The sequence below is a fragment of the Sturnira hondurensis genome, unplaced genomic scaffold (assembly GCF_014824575.4).
Source record: "Sturnira hondurensis isolate 20B ecotype Veracruz unplaced genomic scaffold, ASM1482457v3 Scaffold0006505, whole genome shotgun sequence".
Classification (NCBI taxonomy): domain Eukaryota; kingdom Metazoa; phylum Chordata; class Mammalia; order Chiroptera; family Phyllostomidae; genus Sturnira; species Sturnira hondurensis.
The window spans coordinates 4,987,375-5,003,493 of NW_028079136.1; the positions used below are offsets into that span (position 1 = coordinate 4,987,375).

The 16,119-nt window shown below is 49.4% G+C and overlaps 1 protein-coding gene across 3 annotated transcripts in view; it reads right to left on the minus strand.

The window, feature by feature from the left end:
- Positions 1-16,119, minus strand: part of MICAL2 (microtubule associated monooxygenase, calponin and LIM domain containing 2) — a 209,057-nt gene that overhangs the window by 157,421 nt on the left and 35,517 nt on the right. For all 3 annotated transcript variants that reach the window (XR_005067078.1, XM_037050057.1, XM_037050058.1), the window contains exon 3: positions 2,244-2,570. Coding sequence is in view for 2 of the 3 variants with exons in the window: in XM_037050057.1 (XP_036905952.1) it covers positions 2,244-2,507 (264 nt within the window). In the remaining variant the exon portion in view is untranslated. The remainder of the gene's footprint in view (positions 1-2,243; positions 2,571-16,119) is intronic.

Consider the following 16,119-nt stretch of genomic DNA (forward strand, 5'->3'; position numbering starts at 1 on the left):
CTGAAATGCACAGTTGAAGTGGGCTCACACAGTCACAACTGTACTTAGAGTGCATTTTCAATGTATTTTCTACTCTTTGGGTAGTTTTTATAAGGTGGACTATCACGCAGTGGAAATGTCTTTGTTCCTCCTCCTAAGAGAGGTGTGAAAATTGCTGGGCAAGAATCACTATTACTCAGCATCACTAGCTAAAGACCTTAGTTCTTCCCTTTGTATCTCAGGTACCAATGGTGACCTGCCAACCACAGGATATGAGGACTCTTCTATTTCAAGCCACCAAAGCTTGTAAAATAGGGGCTGACCAGACAGGCTGGGCAACTGGCTAGTGACTTTCGAAGGAAGGACACTGCCATGGTGGTCAGGCCTCCATCCCCTCCCTCTGCTGGTGACTCCCTCTGAAGGCCTGTCTTCAGATCACCAAGAGAGTTCCCTCAACAGCTCTTACGGGCAATGCATTTCCGAATAAAATAAGACCTTTGAAGACCTTCCCTGAGAAAACACGCTGTGGCTCAGCCACCTGACTTCTGTGGCATCCTTTAAAAAGAAAGCCACCATGCGCAATTACTGAGAAGAGCAATGCTTTTAAACCTAAAAGCTTCTTCGGCCTTGAAGTCTGAGCAAACGCCTAGTGAACTATGAACCATAAAACTGCAACAACTAGGAAGGGAGGTGCTGGGTGGGGCCGGCACATAGGATACTGGCCCCCTTCTTTCTCTCCCTCTCTTTCTGTACCACTTCCAGCTCCTTGTGTGAAAGGCTGGAGCTTCGCAGGTTGTGGGCAGGCACTGCCTGGATGGCCAGGATGCTCTGGGCTGAAGCGACTGATCCGTTTCACCCTGATGCAGCACTCTGCCCATCTTCCATACAGTTGTGCATCCCAGCCTCAGAGGAGCTTGGCAGCTGTCTCCCTGGGGGCAAGAGAAAGCAGCCGTATCCCACAGTGGACTCAACGGCTCCTCATCACCAAAACAAACACACAACAGTCCCGATCACCATGGAGAGTTCAGTCCTCTTGCCTGGGATTGGCACCGACTAGAATTCCAAGGCTCTGGCTGAGCTCTCTCCTGTGAGGTCTAAATACAGAATGTTCACTTTTAACCTAAACATCTAGTCTGGACCTGCGCCCAGGGTGGACAGCCCCCAAGGCCCAGCCAGGAAGTCTTGACTCCTGAGTGTCCATTCAGTGGTGGGCATTGCAGAGCTATCTGAAATGTGATGTGCTGGTCAGCCCCACCTTCACAGATGTTGCCTATGGCCAAACAATGGGGGAAGTAATCAATCAGCTTATGGAGGGTTAACCATAAGTGTGATCTTGAGCAGAGAAATACATCCTGGGGAAGGAGGTTGGAGAGATAGAAAACGGGAGGTTGAGGAGGAAGAGAGAGTGAGTGTGTGTGAGTGTGTGTGTGTGTGTGTGTGTGTGTGTGTGTGTGTATGTGTGTGTGGCAGTGGGGGAGGCAGTAAGGACAAAAGACCTATTTCTTAGCCAATTAAAGTCTGGGCATCTTTCTAAAATGTTTGCTCCCATGCGAACAGAGCAAATGTTTGTTCTGATTATGCCTATCCACAGAATTTAGGGCTTGAGCACTAGATGCAGACCAAGGTTGCCTTCCAATTGTATGAACTTGGGTAAGGTAATTGACTTTTCAGTTTCCATATCTCTAAAATCGCCCAATGGGCTACTGTGGGTATTCATTGAAATCATGTATACAAAGTGCCTGGCACACAGAAGTTGCTCAATAAAGAGTAGCTACTAGCAGTAGTAGTAGCAGCAATGATAGAAGTAACAGTGTCAAACATGTTCTTGTTTCCACTGTTTTTTTTTTTTTTAAACTTTTAGACAGAGAGAAACATCGGTCAGTTACCTCCTGTATGTGCTGCAACTGGGGATCAAACCCACAGCCTGGTAGGTGCCCTGACCCAGAATGTAACCTGCAGCCTTTTGGTGTATGAGACAATGCTCCAACCAACTGAGCCACTCAGCCAGGGCGAGCATGCCTTTCTTTTCTCTGCTTTGGAGAGGGCACAAGAATAGTTGCTAAAGCCACCACGATAAGATGGAAAGGATAAGCTGTGCATGTACATATGGACAAAGAAAACCTTCAACCGAGCAAGGTGATAAAACACACTCATATCTGTTAGAAACCTTAGACTGTCAAGATGGCAACAGCTTCCTGCCCTCTCAACAAGTCAGCCCACATGCCCCATGGGGGTCAGTACTGTCCACGTGTGGGTTCCCTTACCTTGGTGTTCATACACGACTTTCCTCGTTTATACTCTTTGTGGGATCCATGTTTGTCCAATTTGTACCACAAGGCTTTGGCCTTCCAGGTGGTCACTTTGGACTTGAGCTTGGAATAGAAGTTTCTATGGTCCAGAGGGTCGAGGTCCAGGTGCCGTGTGAGGATGTTGAAGGCTTGGAGGGTGCCTTTGCAGGTGGAAGCCTGGACAAAGTTCTCAAAAACCTGCCCGGCCTGGGTCTGCTTCTCGTCCTCGTTTTCCCCCATGGTTCAGGAGCCACGTGGAGCAGATGGAGGAGGACACCATGAAGTACCGGAGAAACGTCACACCTGCAAAGGCAGGGGGAGGCAGAGGTGAGCTCCAAGGGTGGGCAGGGGTGAGTGCTGAGAGATCGGATGAAACTCCTTTAACACACTAAACAGGCTACTTAATACTAAACACAAGTAATCGGTAGAAAATGTCCAACCGTGCTGTCCAACCTGGTAAAAACTGCCTGCTGGCCATCTCTCTCCTCACTCCTCCTGCTGGTTGACACGAACCTCAGAGAGCTCAAAGCTATTCCCTGGCTGATGTCAATGTTACCTGATCAAATCTGCTGTGAGATGGATGATCCTAGAAATAGTAACTGGCAAAAGGGACAAAACAGAAAAGCACTCTAGATATAACACCATTAAATACCTATAATTCTTGCTACAGATCGCTTGGCTAATATGAGGTGCTCTAGCCACATGACACTGGTACCCAGACCAAAAACATCCAAGCACTTGCCTCCCTAGGCTCCATGACCATCTCACCTACGGCTGGACATCAATCTTTACATCTTTTCTGTTGGTTCCCAGCATTCAGGTCTTTCTCCTAGACAGACAACAAACAGCGACTTCTCAAAGCTTTACTCTGTTCCTGGCATCTGCTGGAGTCACAGCATCTGCTGTGCCATCAGAGATGCACAAGAGGAGCCTGTGCTTTGCAAGCTCGCGCTGTGAGCCCTTTGGAACAAGTGCTTGGGCTGACAGGAGGAGAAATGTAATGGGTGTGCATTCACATCACGAAAATAGCTTGCCTGGGTTTTGGCGATCGCCCTTTCTCTCTGTACCACTCTAACCTCAGGCATTTCTTGGGAAAGTCATTTAAGTTTCAAAGGAACAAAAATAAATGAGAGCTGATTTTCCAAAGTACTAGATATTTTTTCCAAAATCCAAAGCTAGTACAAGAAGACCAGCATTAGGGAGCCGGGGCTGGCCCAGCTGTCAGGAGGGCTTGCGGGGGTCTGTAAATGAGAGGATACAGCACACTGAGCTCCCCAGACAGAGGCCTGGCTGGAGGAGGTCAGCAAACACAGACGAGGCCCTCAAGCTGGGCAGCTTCCCACTCTCCAGATGGGAATGCTATTATGAGTGCATTTGGACTGTGGGCTGGCTTTATAATACTACAAGCAGAGAGCGAGGCCAGTGTTTATCTTCTTCCCTAATCCTTTACTCATTCATTCAGCATCAATAACTAGTGTCTTAGCCAGAGCCATGCATCACCCTAGGTGCTGGAGATACAAAGGTGGGGCCTGGTGAGGGAGAAAGGCGCAGGAAGAGTTGATTACAAGACAGCAGGCAGGTACTCGTAGAATATGAACATGGCCATGCAAGCCCAGAGCAGGAGGCAGCCAAGAAAGCCAGAGGAGCCATGAGAGGCAAATGCCAAAATGCTTCAATTTTAGGCAAGTGGTAGATTTCACTAGAAAACTGGGGAATGGACCTTTCAGTCAAAGGAAATTCCATACAAAGGTGTGAGTGTAGAAAGAGCCAGTACGCCTGTGGAATGACAACAAGTTTAATGCGTTGAGAGTTCAGGACCCCTAACGTAGTGTCATGGGGGAGCCTAGAGCCGGTAGTGGAGAGGTCTGGGTTCTCCAGGGGAGCCTGGAGTGCAGGAGACAAAGCAGCATTTGCGACAATCTTTGGGAAGATGAGCGGGCGGAGGGTGGACTGGAGAAGGAGGCAGCTGAGGGGCTGCCCAGGCAACAGTGAGGAAAACAGTGGGGAGAGGAAGCGGGGAAAGCTCACCCGTGAACCTTGCATGGCAGCCTGGAGGAGCACCACCTGTAAGGAGCAGCCTGCTGGGGCAGGCGCACCCACTCTCCAGATGCTCAAATACTGACAAGTGAGGCGGGCACCCGCCACAGAATAGGACCCCACCCTCCCTTCCCACTTTCCCCCAAGAGCTCCTGCCATGCCTGCACCATGCTCAGCTGAAGAGAGAATCGCACATTGCCTGGTCCAGGGCTAAGCAAGTTCCACTTCTCAGCCAGGCCTCTGTCCTCCTTGGAAGGTACCTGGCTGCTCTGGTCCCTGAACCTCAACAAGTCCCACAACCTTGTAAAGCTGGCTCTAGCTTGCCTGGCACTGGGAAGACATGGAGCCCTCACAGATGCTCTCCCAGCTTCTTCACCGTCCCCAGTGCTCACTTTGGCATCACTCACATAAACACTGCCTCCTCCTGTGTTTCAACTCCCCCCATGCAACACTTGCCACCCAGAGAGCATAAACAGAGAACAGGTCTCATGTGCTTTTCAGGGAGTATTAATATCCTCGGCCTCTATCTTTGGAAACACTTCTCTGCCCAGCATTGAACAAAGGATGCAGTCGCTGACTGATGAGTAGAGAAGTGCTTGAATTCAACTGGTATCCTGCAGTCTCCTCTGAGGATGGGCTAGTGGTGCCGAGAAAACCACCCGCTTTGGGGGTATCAGAGTCCAAAGCTCAGCTTGGCCCCTCACTGCTGCCACGGGGCCTCACACAAGCCACAGAAGCCTTAGTTTCTTCTTTCGTAAGAGACAGGTGGCAACCTGCACCTGGCAGGGTTGCTGTGAAGGGCCAGAAACACGTGTGACGGCAGAGCCTGGCACTGGGAGGCATTCGGTAGATGTGGAAATGTGTGCTGCGTGCACCACATAGAATGAGTTTCTCTTTGGAGAATGCACCAGCTTGAAAATCAATTCTTCAAGTTGCCAGCTCCTCCTCATCTAAAATGACGAAGTGCTTAGAGGTATCAAGCCAGACCTGGCAGCCAGGAATCATTTACAAACTGGAAGAACCTGTCTCCTCCCAACCCCAGCTGCCTCCTCTCCTCACCCCCAGAAGAATAATGAACAACTTAATCTTAGGCCTCCAGTGGAAAGACCCAAAGGTGGTGCTGGGGGCGCTGGGTGGGCGTGGGAGCTCCAGGAACTAGCTGTTATCTAGAGGGAGATAAGGGAGGTGGAGGGAGACAGCCAGACAGAAGATAAGTGCTGCTTTGGACGGAACCCCACAGCCCGTACCAGGCGCTGACCTGCCTTCCTGCATCTACAGGGTCTAGTCTCGGCCTCTAAAACCAGCTCTCCGGTTGAAGTCAAAGACCTTAAAAACGACTAATACCTGCGAGGTAGGTTTCTCACAGAAGAACATCAGAATCTTTATAGTGTCTGGCAAACTCGGAGGTGAACCAGGTCACATGCCCTTGCTAGCTCTGTGACCCTAGGCAGGTCTCTAACCTCTCTCAGGTGTTTTCTCATCTGTAAAGTGGAAATAATAACACTCACTCCATAGGGTTGTAAGGATTAAATTAGACCTTGTAGGTGATGCATTCAGCACTTGGTGGCTACGTGATAACCAGCACTCATTACTATTCTTCAAATGCCTCAAACCTTATCAAACCACAAGGAAGAAAAAGGGAACCTAATTGATAAGCATTAGAACTAGCTTTCCAGATCAAGGAATTATATATTAAAAACTAGAGGCCGTAGTCTTTCAATTCAGATCAATTCAGATCAGGGTTCAAATCTACTTCCTATCTGTGTCTCCTTCTACACCTCACTTAACTTCTGAGTTTTAAGTGCTCCATATGTATGTATGTATGTATGTATGTATATATATATATATATACACACACACACACACACACACACACACACACACACAGTGGGGAAGGTTTGAGTAATGAACTGAAAACCTACATAGTACAGGATGGTTTCATTCATGAAATAGAAAGGCTGGCTTAGATGGACTCTGTGAGTCTGAGTTTCAAGCCTTTTCTTCCAGAAACAGGAGTGTAATACTTTTGGTGGCTGCCCCTTTCCTTCTTCTAAAGGACAAGAATTGGTTAAGTCAGAGGATCTTGGGTAATAACCCTTGTTAACATTTTCCCCGTCAACTACCACCCAACTGTTGCCCTTTTGGAGTTTGATATAAAATATAAATAAACTGGCTACCCAAAAATATGAAAGGTTTCTGCATTTTCTGGGAAGAAACCAGATGAGATGCTTTAGTTTCCAAGAATAGCCTTGAAGCAATTCCGTTTTTGCCAACTAAAGTCCCTTATTTGTGGTTCTGCCTTATATGTGACTTCATGAGTCACAAAGCAATTCCCTTCCCTTGCCTCTGGCTGCCACAAACTAAAACCCAGGGCCTCAAACTGCTGGCAGAAGCACTGGTTATGGGCCCAGCCCATGGCATCTGGGAGACTAACCTAAGGTTTGCGCAGAATCCCTAAGTACCTCTCAAATTAGAGAAGGGGGCTCCTGGCCCAAGAGTGGCCAGGGCACTCACATTTAGGACTGTCGCACCTCCTGCTGCCCTGAGCCTCGTCACCTGTCTAATACCATCAGTGAGAGCAGGTGGTGGATAAATGGCAGAGTCCTATCAAAACTTAAGGAGGACTAGAGGGACACTGGACAGAATCTTCCCACAAAGCAGCAATATGGCTCAGGAGAAAAGCTCAACCCTGAACCCCACCCTCAAGGCATAAGATGAGATACCTTTCGAGGTAAAGGCAATCTAAACACCAAACCCTCTCGCTACTGGCACTCCCAAGCTCCCCATTCCAACTTAGCAGCTGCCAGGTCCAACTCACCAAAAGGCCACTGGGCAGGACTAGTTTCCTTAGCAATAAAATGGGTGTTTGCCACCACGCACTTGCAGAGTGGCTGGAGGGACAGGGAGCTCCAGGTCTGCACCTTGAACACAGAAAACCTTCGGTCATGGCTACCTGGACCCAACACCTGAGATAAGGTAGGAGCTGTTGAGAGCTTTGGCAGTAGGAAATGCACCCCCCCACACACACACACTGCTTCGATCTCTGCAGAGCCCAGCGTGGGCACAACACCTAATCTACTGGCAATACCTGCAGACATCACCTTCTCAGCAGGCCCAAGGAGGCCTGGCTTTCCATCTACGGGGCATGTGGCAACCGACTTGAATCAAAGGGGGTAACTCTCAGAGTTGGGAAGGGACCAAAAGTGTCCCCTTGTCCTTCCAGCCAGGGGTCCCCAGACTTCCCTTGGTCACCTACCAAAATGGAGAGCGCACCGCCTCTGGGAGCAGCCTGCTCCACCCTTGCCTCCTCGCACTAGAAGGCAGCCTCAGTGAGATCAGTCCTGCTCTCCAGCAGTTCCCAGTTTTAGCCATTGAGATCACCCACAGGAAGTCAGAGCCCTTTCATGTGGGCTGAACACAGAGGTGCATGCCGTCTTCTTACACACACTATCTGGGGCTCCACTAGCAAAAGCTGATGAAAACACCCAGGAGATGAACTGTGACAGCCCGAACAGGGTCCCGGTCTGCAGCAAAGGCCTATACCCTGCCCTCTGTCTTCACTGTCCCAGGGTAGGGACCTTAGGAAAGGGGCTCCAGGTCCACTGCCAGCCTGGACCCTCCATGAGAGCCCAAGGTCATGTGCCCTTGCCCTTCCAGACCCAGCCCTCTCCTCACTCTTTCTCAACAGTGAGTTAACTCCACTGGTCTGTCCTCAAGTGACCTCACACACTCTCACTCCCTGAGCTCCACCCACCTCCTCATGGAAGCACTTACGGTAACAGATCCCCAGATGACCCCCTCCAGCCCCACAATGACACAGAGACCTGTATGTTGACCAGTCACACTGCCAGGAAGAAGGCCAACACCATCAGAGGCCCATGACAGGCCAGGATTTTTCACCTGCATTATTCTAAGGAATCCTCACAACAAATCTGTGGGGTGAGGTGAGGTGATGTTCTCTCTCTCTCCCTCCTAGTTCTCTCTCTCTCTCTCTCTTCCTAGTCTGTAAGAAAGACCTTGGGCATAAAAAGTCATTCTAGAACTTTCCCAGCTTGCCTTTCTTTAATGCAAGTATAAGTTTGCCATATGTGGTTCCTATTATATGTGTGTACACATATGTAGATGCAGGTACACACGTGCATGTGTGTGCAGTGTGTACATGTGTGTGTATACAGGTGCATGTGTATGTGTGTATGCACACATGTGTGTACATACATTTTAAAACATTTTTCCACAAGGATTTCTGGCCAGTGCTCCACACTTTCCACTTGTACCTCTAAGCCTCTCTTCAAGAAATTTGTAGAAGAACTGGAGCCTTCGAGGGGGCAGAGCTCTGGCCTGGGCATGAGGAGGCTGAGCTTGCACCTTCTCACGGCCCTCATGAGGACAGTGACATCCTCATTGCTCAGCTGCTCACACTGTGCCAGGCCCCCTCCCTGACCCATCATCACATCCATGATCCCATTTAGCCATTCTTCTCTGACAGAAGACAAGACAGATTTGCAGAGGCTAGCCAACTCCTCAATATTCCACAGGTAACCAGTAGAGATGCTGCGAAATGGACCCAGTTCTGTCTCACTTCCAAATCCACACCCCATCGCCAGTCACTATGAGCCACATAGATGGGAATAATATGCCCTGCTGCTCTGCGGCCATCGGGGCAAACAAAAAAGTGGGCTCAGTTCTGTGTCTCTGAAGTGCTTGCAGGCTCCAAAAGTCTACAGATGTCAACGACAGGGCGTGGTTTCATGAGTTATGGTGCGACCAAACAATCAAGTATTAGGCACTCCTTTAAAAATAATATTTATAGAGACATTTGACCCACAGGGAAATGCTTATGCTCCAATGCAGAGTGAAAAGCAGAACACAATTTCAGGTTCTCGGTGAGACCCAACTCCATAAGGTAGTATCTGTAGAAGAAGGAACAAGCCAGACGTGCACAGTGATTGTGTGTGGGAAATGATGTTTCAGATGATTTTTTGTTTTAGCTTTATGCTTTTCTGTATTTCCCAGATTTCCCACCAGTAGCATGCATAACTTTTACAACTGTCACCTAGACACACATTGCAAGTGCACAGGTCTTCTCTCCCTGACTAAACTGTGGGTCTCGGCCATAGGAGGTGGGCTACGGTGTCTTTTCCTCAGGCCCACCACACTGGCAGCACCACTGTTCTCCAGAACCTTTTCTGGAGCGCCATCCTGCAGGGAGCCCTGACCAGTGCAACTTCATGAACTGGCTTACAGTCTGGCAGGGCAGGAACAAGGTCCCCGAGGCTGCCCTGCTCTCTGGACCTCAGGCCCTCAAGTCCAGTGTGGCAGACCCTTTCCCACAGAGCCATGCTGGTGAAGGGAAAGACAGTGTCTTTGACACAACCTCAGCTGAATGCCAAGATCCTTTGCCAGTGAACCCACAAGAAAGAAACCTGCGTATATGTTTATAGGCCAGGATGTGACGAAACAACCCATTTCAACACACACTGAGCCCATCTTCCCAACAAAACAGTCTGTCTGCACGCACCCCAAATCACACCTCAATCATGTGCTGGGTGCCAGGAAAACTGAACTCTAAATCCACATTTCCAGGAGGCCAGCCTATTTCAAAACTAATGGTGGGAGGTACCCACAACAGGCAAATTCATCGGCATAGAAAGTATCCTGTACTTAGCTCTATCATAAGTTCTGTGTTGAAATTAATTTTGTGCTTCCCTACTCCCAGTTCCTAGCACAAGGCCCTATGTACATAGTATGTGCTAAATAAATGAATGAATGTTCCATCCTGAGGAACATGGTCATCATTGACATGTAATAGCATCTATGAAGTCTCAAGCAATGTTTAAAAGCTTTATATATATTAAATAAGTTAATCATTGTAACAAACCAAGGTATAGTTAGTTATATACCATTATTATCCCCATTTTCCAAAGAATTACAAAAGTTAGCAACTTACCCCAGGTCACATGGCCAGAAATGGTGAACATGTTATTTAAAGCCCCATCACCAGAGTTCGGAGGTCACACCCTAAGCCACCATGCCCACACTACGCCCTGGCCAAGTGGACGGAGATACACAAGTGCTCCCTCACACGCCACATCAGGGACTTGGTCTCTGGTCTAGACCCTTTAATCCATGATATTCTTCCACCTTTATTCCATCAAACTCAAAACACTAGGACCTGGAGTAGTGAGATCCCAATGCAGTATCAGATGAGGACAGTGGCTATTAAATATACCAGTGACACTCAGGGGAGAGGTGACTTTCAAGACTCAGTGGGTATGGCAGAGACAGGCTCTCCGAACACCTAACACACTGCTCCTTCCTCCTGGGCCCTTCTCGGCAGCTGTGTGATCCCACACGACCAGGGTCTGGGTAGCGGAATGTAAGCGGCAGGGCCCCGCACCACTTCTAGGACCAAGCCATGAGAATCGCCCCTGGCCATCCTCTGTGCTCTTTCCACTTCCGCCCGAGCACAGCAGCCTTGAAACACATGTCAAAGATGGCAAAGCCACGAGGAGAAAGGAGCCAGACCCCCTAGAGGACAGCTCTCAATGACCAGGGAAGTTTGAACTTTACATATGTGAGAAACAAACGTAAGTAGAGTCACTGAGAATCAAGGGTTTATCTGTCAGGCAGAAAACCTAGTATTAATGGATACAGTAGAGAAACCAGAGTGGGGTGGACACGTCAAATGTGGCCCATGTCAGAACGCACTCCCTCCAAGAAGAAGGTGGGCCACACAGGAATCAATACCCCAAACAGCCAGTTCTTTCATGTTCTGTCTTCCCTTCTATGAGGATCTTGATACCCTGGAAAAGTTGCTTCACCCCCAGAAATAAATGTGCCCATCCCTCTACTGAAGCACCCTGTGTTGAAAAAGCACACCCCTTCCCTAGTTGGAAATGGAGTAAGACAGGAGAATAGGACAACTAGGCCAGGGCATTTCCAGGGTTTCAATACCTCCCTGCATCCTCAGCTGAGTCCCTGGAAGCCCGCGCGGTGTGATGGAAAAACACGAACTTATGAGTCACTGAGAACTACCTGAGCAAGTCACAAACAACAGAGAGTCCTGTGAGAATTAAATGAAGGTGCCTCTCATATTGGGCTCACAGATGTGTCATTAAGTGATGTTCTGGCACAGTGCCCTGGGGACAATTCCCACTGCCTTAGATATCCCAAGCTAAACCAAGGCAGAAACTGGTGCATTTTCACATAGACGGTGAGGGTGATTCATTCTCTTCTTAGTCAACTTTATGCCGACATGGGACAGCTAAAAGCTTATTTCCGCCCGATCTTTGCCCAGCACACCCTTAAAGTCACTTCCCAGGTGAACCTTTGTATCAGGATGGCACTACATCTCCTGACTTGCCAAAATTAGGCCTGAGGGACTTAAACCCTAGTAATTAGTCTGGAGGATAGAGAGGGATGCTGGGGAGGAGGGATAGAAGTTATGGCAAAGTGAGTTTGAAGAGGATTTCTCAATGACGCTTGTTCTCTCTGCACACAGCCCTGTATCCAGGAGCCGGGACGGCCAGAGAGCAATGAACCTGGGACACTCACAGCCCAGCTGTGTCTCATGAATTTATCTTCCAGAAGCCTCCCTCCCCATTTTGAAGAATTGTGGCAAATGACCACATTTTTCAAATTTTTTAAAAAAGGGAGGGCCCTGGCCAGCGTGGCTCAGTTGGTTGGAGCACTGTCCTGTAACCAAAGGGTTGTGGATTCAAATCCTGCTCAGGGCACTTACCTGGGTTGCAGGTTCAATCCCCAGTCTAGGCTCATACAAGAGGCAACCAATTGATGCTTCTCTCTCTCCCTTCCTCTCTCCAAAAACAATTTTTAAAAATCTTTAGGTTATGAGGATAAAGAAAAAAAAGGAGGAGGATTCTTTGCCTGACTATAGTTTTTCTGTTGTTTTTTTTTCTGATTTGTGAATTTACCAATGTGAAGTCCTTCTTTAAAATGTGACAAATTTAACCACAGTCGGAGCCATACTTGCTTTTACTGGAGAAAACTAAATGGCACTCTGCCATCTTTTCTTTCTCACCTCCACTCACCCTTCAACCCACCACAATCTGGTTTCTGCTCACACACATAGCCCACCCCAGGCATTGTGCCCAAGGTCACCACCAACTCTCTCTGTTGCTAAATCCAGTCATCACTTACAGGACCTTATCTTGCCCCGGTGTCTGCCCATGGTCAGCCTTTGCAAGCTCGTCTCTCTCTACCTGCCTCTGGGATTCTGCTGTGTCCCAAGCTCCTGATCTTCACCTCCTCTCACTCTCAAGGACCTAAACCCCAATGCAGTTCAACCAGCATCTATGTCCCGATGGCCCGCAAGCTATCCCTCCATGAGTAGCTCCCTGCTACATTCCAGGCCCTAGTCACCTGCCAGTTACATATCTCCTCTTACAGACCTCCCATGCAGTCGGTTTGCCTTCCCCCCTCTGCTCCTCCCCCGCACCCCTAACCTCCGTGAACAGCACCTTCTGCACCTGACTGCGGAGCCAAACCGTTGGAGCCACTTTCTCCGGCCCCTTTCCCTCACCTCACAGAGCCAAGTCCTGCCTCCTCGGTAACCTTGTCCACTGCCTCCCACCCTGTCCTTCCTTCTTGCTCTCACCTGGATCTCTCGAAATCTCATGAATGCCTTTCCGGCTTCCAGATCACTTCCCTCCAACCCACCAGCCTGTTCCTCAAGCTGCTGCCAGAGAGACCTGTACATCAAAAATGCACACTTGGTCAGGTTCCATTCCTGTTTCAAATCCTTCAACAGCTCCCTGACAACTCTCAGGGTGGAGTCCAAACATCTCAGTGAAGCAAACAAAACCCACCATGATTCACCCCTTCCCTGCTCTACAGCCTGCTCTCTCTCCACTCCACCCACCCCTCCTACTTAGACTTACTGAGCCAGCCACAGTTCTCAGATAAACCCAACTCTTTCATGCCTCGCTCCCTGTGCCTCTGCTCAAGTGGAATGCCCAGCCAGGCTCTGTTTACTTGGTGAAATCCCAGTCAGCTTTAGAGATGAAACATCAAAGGTAGCAGAGTGTCAGGGGTCCCAGTTTAACTTCTGGAGTCAGGCAGACTGGCCGCAAACCTGACCTGCCACTTACTAGGTATGTGAGCCGGGATGAGTTACCTAACCCCTTTGAACCTCAGTTTCTTCATCCATAAAATGGGGATAATAATAGTTCTGACCCTGTTGGGTTATATGAGGATGAAGCTCAGTGATGCCTGGCTAGGTAGTATTCTGGGCTGCACTGTTCTTCTTTGAAGTCCCACCCTGGACTCCCCTCACCCCCTTTTCCCACACTGTATTCTGTGGAGCTACCAGTGATGGTTTCATATATACTATTGCCTTGATCTACTTGTGGGTCTGCCTGGCACATCAGATGGTGAGCTTTCTGATGACAGAGGGCCTGGCACCTGTGCCTCTAGCAATGGTGGGTACTCAGTAACTGCTTGTGGGTAAAATCTAATCAGGAACAGCACAAAATTCAGGTCATGTGTGGCTTGGATTCTGACTGCCTTTGTCTCTAACCACGACCAGAATCACTGCAGGCACCTAACTAGTATCAGCTTCCCATCACCCACTTCCCACCTCTCAGGCGCCACCTTCATCCTGCTCACAAAGCTCTCAGGGCTCCTTACACCCCATGGCAGAAGTCCAGACTCCCTGACTGGGCTCCTCAGTTCCCCCCCCAAGCACCCCCATTTCCTTGATAGGTTCAATTCCCCAAGGTATTTGGGGACCCCCTGGGACTGCCCATTCAGTGCTCCATGTGTGGTGCCTGCCTTCCTTCTCCCACCCCCCTCAAATCTTACCCATCCACTGAAGCAACATCAGGCCCCCACTGTACTGATTGAAGACCTACTGTGTGCTGCCTCCCATTCTGAGCATCCTGGCCTATTCAAGGAATCAAATTCAAGTTAACAATTTTCAGCAAGAAGTGCAGCAGGAATGGCTACCGAGGCGTGTGGGCTCCAGGTGGGACCTGGCGGGACTGACAGCCTGGAGAGCAGCTCACAGGAGCGGCACCAGAGCTGGGTCTCAAGGAGACGAGCTGGAGTTTCAGGCACAAAACCTCCCCCTCTCTTACTGACCTTTCTTCCCCCCACATTTGTCGAACTCCTGGAATCTATGCCAGGTGTCGCCAACTCTGGCTCTATCACAGATTCACCACAAAGTGACCAGAGAGACAGCCTCCCAGGCGCACTCCCAAACAGAATTTCTGCGGCCTGAGAGTCGACGGTAAAACACTTCAAACTCTGTGGACCAGCCAGGTTTGGAAATGACTGACTAACCACCTTCAATTCCATTCACTGCTTTTACTGAGGACCAACACTGGTCCCAGGGCCTCGCACGGCACTACAGCTACAAGGTGAACTCCATCCCCCCACCTTCTGGGAAATTACTGGTGGGGAGACAAAGTTATAACGTGAGAGTCATACAGGGCTTAGATCAGACTGTTTGCACTTCATTTAGCCTCAAACCCAACCCATTTTTTTCGTACATTAGTCTTGTCTGGACAGCGGGTGTATAAACCTAAGCAAAAGCCCAGTGCCCCTTCTACTCCCCAGAGCACTCAGCTCCGCGCTCGGGGGGCAGCTGGTGTTCAATTGAGAGTTGAAATACAAATAATTCAACTCTTCATACTACGTCTCTTTTTGACTAATTCACCCATTATTAACTTGTCCACTGATCCTTATCGTCATGATTTCAGTGCTAGCGTAGTGAGTGCTTCTAGTCAGTAGTTAGTACGAATTGGCAGAATGAATGTTTATTGGTAAAAACCCGTCACAGGAGGCATGTAACAGCTTACACGGCGCCACCTTTAGAGTTCACTTAAGAGACTTCCAAATTTACCCTTTGAATTTTAGACCTTTCATTTTAGGATGAATTTCCTGATATGTAATTATACAGGCTTTGCTGTTTAGATTGCCATTAATGCTGTCAACACTGTAAATAACGCCCCCTGGGTCTCAGCAGTCGGTGGGCCTCTGTGTGGGGGGGCCCTGGCAGAAGGGGGAATGCTTATCCATCCCTTTCGGGAAGCCGCCCACCCACCAGCCAGCCACGCCCCTCACCCAGCCTCTACACAAGGGTCTGCAAACTGCGTTCAGCCTTTATGAGCAGGTAGGTGTGCCTGCACGGGCCGGTGAGCCCTGCCAGAGTCAAAGAAGCCTCATGCTCAAAGCCTATCGATGTGTCAGCATACTTGGGAAGCCAGAATCTATGATTTCAATATAAAATCCCCTGTCCCACAGAGAAGCAGCATGGCAAAGCAAGAACACCCATCAGGGGGTTCTTGGGAGACATGTCCAAGCATGGACACTCAGCCAAGTGGGGGGGTGGGCAGGGCAGGCCAGGCAGTCAGCAGAATGGACTCTACCCTGCCTTCACTTGGGCCACAATCCCAGCGATTTGCAGATGTTGTTTGCTTGTGTGTTTGCTTTAAGTCACCAAAACAGAACTCAGCCTTGAGGAGCAAAATTTCTGGATGTGGATCAAAGATCATCTGGCCCTCCCTGCGGGCGCCAACCTGGGAGAGGGGAGGTCTGGAACTCCCTTTGCACCCAGGACCACAGGGGTCTTACCTGGAGTGCAGGCCGGGACCTGGACAGCACGCACGCAGCACAGCCTGAGACCTGCTCACTCCCGTGGTGCTTCTGCTGCTTATCTATTTGTTCATTTATTTGTCCCACATGTACTGATCACCATGTGCTGGACAATGTGCTAAACAAACACAGCTTAATGGTTTTCAGATCCAGCTCAGGAGTGAGTAGGCCAGGGACTGACAGGGCGAGGCAGCCCCTG